The following is a 5000-nucleotide window of genomic DNA, read 5'->3' on the forward strand; positions in this document are numbered from 1 at the left end:
AAAAAAAAAAAAAAAAAAAAAAAGTAGATTTATCCATAGCAATAGGGAAAAATCTAAAATGCATAATGCTGAGTAAAAACTTCAAGATGTACAACAATTTAAGTTTGAGACCATTTGTATAAAATTTTGTTCTTTTTTTGTTTCTTTTTTGTCTTTATTTGAATAAAATATTTAAATATTCAGAACTTTATTTTGCTTATGGCTGCACATGAATATAATAACTTATACAATCACCAATCACAAACTAGAACAACTTGCTGTAGATCCCAGAGGGAGGTAGCCTATGAGGAAGATGTGAAGACAGAAAAAGGCCTTTTGACTTCTGTTCTCTAATGTTTCTTTTTATACAAAAATGTTATATGAAGGGCTGGAGATATAGCTCACTGGTTCTGCTGCCTACCTTGAAAGCTAAGGGCCCAAGTTAAATTCCTGGTACCAAAAACAAACAAACAAACAACAAAAAAAACCCACAAGCAACAAAAATGTTATATGAGTTAGAAGAAGACCCATTATGTAGAATTAGCCAGACACCTTGAAAAGTGAATAGCTGTACTACTGATTAGGATACGAACAGTTACAAAAGACCACTGCATCCACTACAACAAGGATCCTGGAAAGAAAAAAAAAATCATCTTATTTTTCTCTAAAGTTATCTTTTTTTTTTTTTTTTTTTTTTGAGACAGGGTCCTACCCTACAGTTTAGACTGCCCTGAAGCTTACTATATAGCCCAGGCTGACCTTGAACTCGGGGTGATCCCCCTGCCTCAGCCTTCCAAGTACTGGGATTACAGGCGTGCACCACCTTGCTTGGCTTTGCAGCATAAAATTTGCCATGAGTCATTCAGACTTTTTTAAATTATAGTGAAAAAAACTTATTATTTTTGGGTTTTGTTATGGGCATATACGCATGCAGGCTCTTTTTTCACAGCTTTCCTTAGCTCTATTTTGTTAAGAGTTTGACATAAGTAACTCCATAATGCCAGTCAGTACTGGCAACTTTCACAGTGTATATTTCAGAGAGTACAGTTTAGTATACATAATTTAAGTACATTCACGTTGCTGTGCAACTATTACTAGTGTCTTTTGAGAACTCTTCTCATCTTGTAAAACTGAAACTTTTTGCCTATTAAATAGCAACTCTTTTTTTTTTTTTTTTTTCTTTTTTTTGGTACCGGGCATTGAGCTCGGGTCCTTGCGCTTGCAAAGCAGGCGGTGGAACCACTGAGCTAAATCCCCAGCAGCAACTCTTTACTGACCCCTTTCCATAGCCAAAAATGCACTTCATGTAGCTGACCTACTAAACATCACACTTCCACAACAAAATATACTAGAGATATGGCTCAGTGCCACTACCCAGGACAGTGAGGGGATCGTATGACATTTTACTAGCCATGGAAAAGATCAAAATTCAAAGTATGGCTTCACTGAGTGTGCATTGTTTTCACATCATCAGAGAATTGAAAAAGTATAATTTCAATATTTGATAAGTCAGGGATCACCTATATTTGAAACCAGAGATGTACTAAAACTAAAACCACAACCCAGCCCGCCTTTTGATTAACTGGAAGAGATTTGCCTCATACCCTAGCTGCCTGATGAAGGACTATCCAAGCCCTTTCTGGGGTATATATTATATACTTTTGTTTCTTCTATATAAATATCTGGCATACAAAAATAGCTTACGAAACACATAAGCAAGAAAATATGAGTGGTAATCATGAGGGGAAAAAACAATAAATAGAAACAGACCCACAGAAGGCTCAAGTATTGAAATTGGCTGACAAAACCTTTAAGTAACAATGACAAATATGTTTAAATTTTTCCAAAAGACGAACAAAACAGGTCAACAATGATGCATTGCGATGGGGAAATGGAAACATTCCAAAAATAACCAAATGAAGTTTTTAGAAATAAAAAGCACCTACCTGATACAAAGAATGCATGAGATGGGCTTAAGAGCAACACAAGCACACAGCAGAATCGTCAATAAACGTAAAGATAGGACAGCAGAGCCGGGCATGGGGGCGCACGCCGGTAATCCCAGCACTCAGGAGGCTGAGGCAGGAGGATCGCTGTGAGTTCGAGACCAGCCTGGGCTACACAGTGAGTTCCAGGTCAGTCTCAACTACATAGTGAAACTCTGCCTCAAAAAAAAGATAGGACAGCAGAAAAGATCCAAACTGAAAAGAATTTAATGTTGTCACCCTTGGGAGTGACCTCCTTATTGTCCCCCCTCCCCAACATGCCTTTCCAGCCTCACCTTATACCACAGGGCCCGGAGGCAGTTTCTCCTCAGGGCAGTGTGCTGCCATGCCAGGTACTCATCCACACGGGCACGTGCCTGCAGGTCCTGAGGGTACCAGTAGTCGGGGACCTTATACTTGCTCGTCAGGTAGAGTAAGATGGCCACACTGGGGAAGGGTGGAGCATAGTAAGTGGGAGAGGGCACTGTACTCAAAACTTTATACCCAGTACATTCCTTGATCTTTCTGACCATCTGCCAAGGTATGAGCCTCGTTTTCCAGACAAGAAAAGCAGATTGACAAGAGTGAAGGTAGCTGGCATGGTGTCACACACCTGTAACCCCAGCACTCAGGAGGCTGAGACAGGAGGATCTCTGGGAGTTTGAGGCCAGCCTGAGCTACATAGTGAAATCAAGGCCAGCCTGAACTACATAAAGAGATACTGTCTCAAAACAGAAAGAAAAAAAAAAATCCTCAACAAAGTATTCCATCTAATCAAAGACAATTTTCGATAAGAGGACCAAAGAGAGGAGCTTCCTGGAGGAGGTAGCATCCAAGCCAAGCCTTGCAGAGGCTCAATTCTTTCCAGCCTGCATCCACTCTCATCCTTTAATGTCAAGACCAGCCTCAGATGGCCTAATTGTTCAGAAAGGCTTTCCCATCATCTCTTTGTTCTTTATATGCCACTTTCTGCTAAGAATCAGCTCTGTTCTTTGTTCTTGTTTTTTTGGGCGGGGGGGGTATTTTATTTTGGTTTTTTTGTTTTGTTTTGTTTTGTTTTGTTGTTTTTTGGTACCAGGGATTGAACTCAGGTACTTGCATTTGCAAGGCAGGCAGCGAAACCACTAAGCTAAATCCCCGACCCTTTTTTCTGTTTTGTTTGGGGTACAGGGATCGAACTCAGGACCTTCATGCTTGCAAAGCAGGCAGCAGCATCACTGAGCTAAATCCCCAGCCCTAATCAGCTTTGTTAAAAGGAATTGGATGGCTCAACCCTTGGGAAACTTTATGCAGAAAACATGAAGGATCTTGGAACATCAGAGCAGACAAGGCTCCCCGGTGTTGTCTCCCTGCCCTGGGTTATGAGGCTGTCATGGTGCAGGGTTGGTGATGGACCTTCAAGGTTGTTATCAGTCAGGGGCATAGGAACGTTTTCAGGAACTTGGGGTTTCCCAAGGGTTGGCTGCCCCAGACGAAAGGACAGAAAACTTGTTTCTACCTCCAGTCCAGGTCCCTTTATTAGGAAGCCTGCACCCACATCCCAGCTCAATGTCCCAGTGGTTTATCTTGTTCCTTGTTCAAGCCACCTCTTGGGAGGACTGTAGGTCCCCATGAGCCACAGCCCTTGTGAGGGTGACAGAAGAGACATGTAGAGGTGGGACACTCCTCCTGGGCTCTCAACAAGGGGCAGACAGGGCCGGGATTTAGCTCAGTGGTTCCACGGCTGCCTCGCAAGTGCAAGGACCTGAGTTTGATCCCCGGTATACACACACACACACACACACACAAACATGGGCCAGACACAGGACTCAGGACACCAGGAGATACCAGGAAGTTAGAAAGGCATGTCAGAGTGTCACAGGAATTCACTGGGATTCATTACGGGACTTCAGAGATGAACTCTAGAGCATAAACTCTAGGTTCTCCTTGCTATGCGATGGATGAGTCAGCTGACAAAAGAAGAACTGGAAAAAGGCTTGGCCGTCCAAGAAGAGGGAGGTTCTCACTTCTTGGGACCCGCCGTGATAGAAAACCCCTGCGTGTCTGATGGCTGTCCCACAGGGGAGCTCCACCTAGGGAAGATCCACCTAGGAAGTTGCAGTGACCCCCGGGATGGGATCTCTAGACAGCTCAGATGACTGGGCCTTCTCGACAGACCCTGGGCCAGAGGGCTGTCTCCATGCTGGGCGAAGCTGCCCTGCCCTGCTCCCTGACCCCACACCCTAGCCCAGGGGCATTCATCAATAACCAGAGGACAAGAACAGGGCTGAGGTAGGTGCCTGGTTTTCCAGCCATCCCAGGGAACTGGAACTAGTGGACAGGTTGAGGTCAGCCCCAGCTCTCTGCGGGCTGTGGACAAAGGCACCTTTCGTCTCTGAGGACTTTAGTTTCCTGGTCTGTCACACAGAGGGCTGGCTCAGGGTGTTCCAGCAAGGCGTGACCGCAGCCCCAGGGGCCCTGTTACCTCTCAGTCAAGGTGAAGTCCCCATCCTTCAAGGCTGGCACCTTCTTCAGGGGGTTCACCTGGGCGAAAGCATCACACAGGTGCTGGCCTACGGGAAAGATCAGTCAAATGAGCAGGCGGGAGAACCACCCCGGCATAAGAGAGGTGGGACCAGATCACCAAGCCTTCCGGGTGGCCTGGGCCCACTCCCTGCAATGCCCAGGCCCCAGTTTCTTGGCTCTTCTCCCCTCTGGGATTCTGAATGGAAAAGGCTGGTGGGGGGCTGCTGGGGGAAGTGGGGATGGCTGCTCTGGCAGCTGGTACGAAGTCGACTGGTTACCCTTTGACGGTCTTTACCGACACAACCTCCCCCAAAGACCGCCTCCCTGCCACAGAACCCAGTGCACAGGGCACAGTGCCTGGGCCTGCACACACCCACGACCTCCTCCGTTTTCTACCACTGCCCGCTCCATGAACTCACACCAGGAGTGTCCTAACCTGCGAGGTCATCTGGGGGACCTCTAACTTCCTACTGCACCCCTCCCTATATGGCCTTCAAGGCAGGATGAGCAACACAAAGAAGTAGCCCTTTC

At 45.9% G+C, this 5000-nt stretch overlaps 1 protein-coding gene across 3 annotated transcripts in view; it reads right to left on the bottom strand.

The window, feature by feature from the left end:
- LOC104848128 (glutathione S-transferase theta-1) overlaps positions 1-5000 on the bottom strand; it is a 12831-nt gene that overhangs the window by 5099 nt on the left and 2732 nt on the right. For 2 of the 3 annotated variants that reach the window (XM_010603924.3, XM_033762363.1), the window contains exons 2-3: positions 4429-4516; positions 2261-2411 (exon numbers count right to left, since the gene is read on the bottom strand). In XM_010603924.3, coding sequence (XP_010602226.1) covers positions 2261-2411; positions 4429-4516 — 239 coding nt within the window. Of the gene's footprint in view, positions 1-1925; positions 2062-2260; positions 2412-4428; positions 4517-5000 lie in introns of those variants that run through there. The other variant, XM_010603923.3, reaches the window with a different exon arrangement.

Source organism: Fukomys damarensis, unplaced genomic scaffold (assembly GCF_012274545.1).
Source record: "Fukomys damarensis isolate Sample0158 unplaced genomic scaffold, DMR_v1.0_HiC HiC_scaffold_12, whole genome shotgun sequence".
NCBI lineage: Eukaryota > Metazoa > Chordata > Mammalia > Rodentia > Bathyergidae > Fukomys > Fukomys damarensis.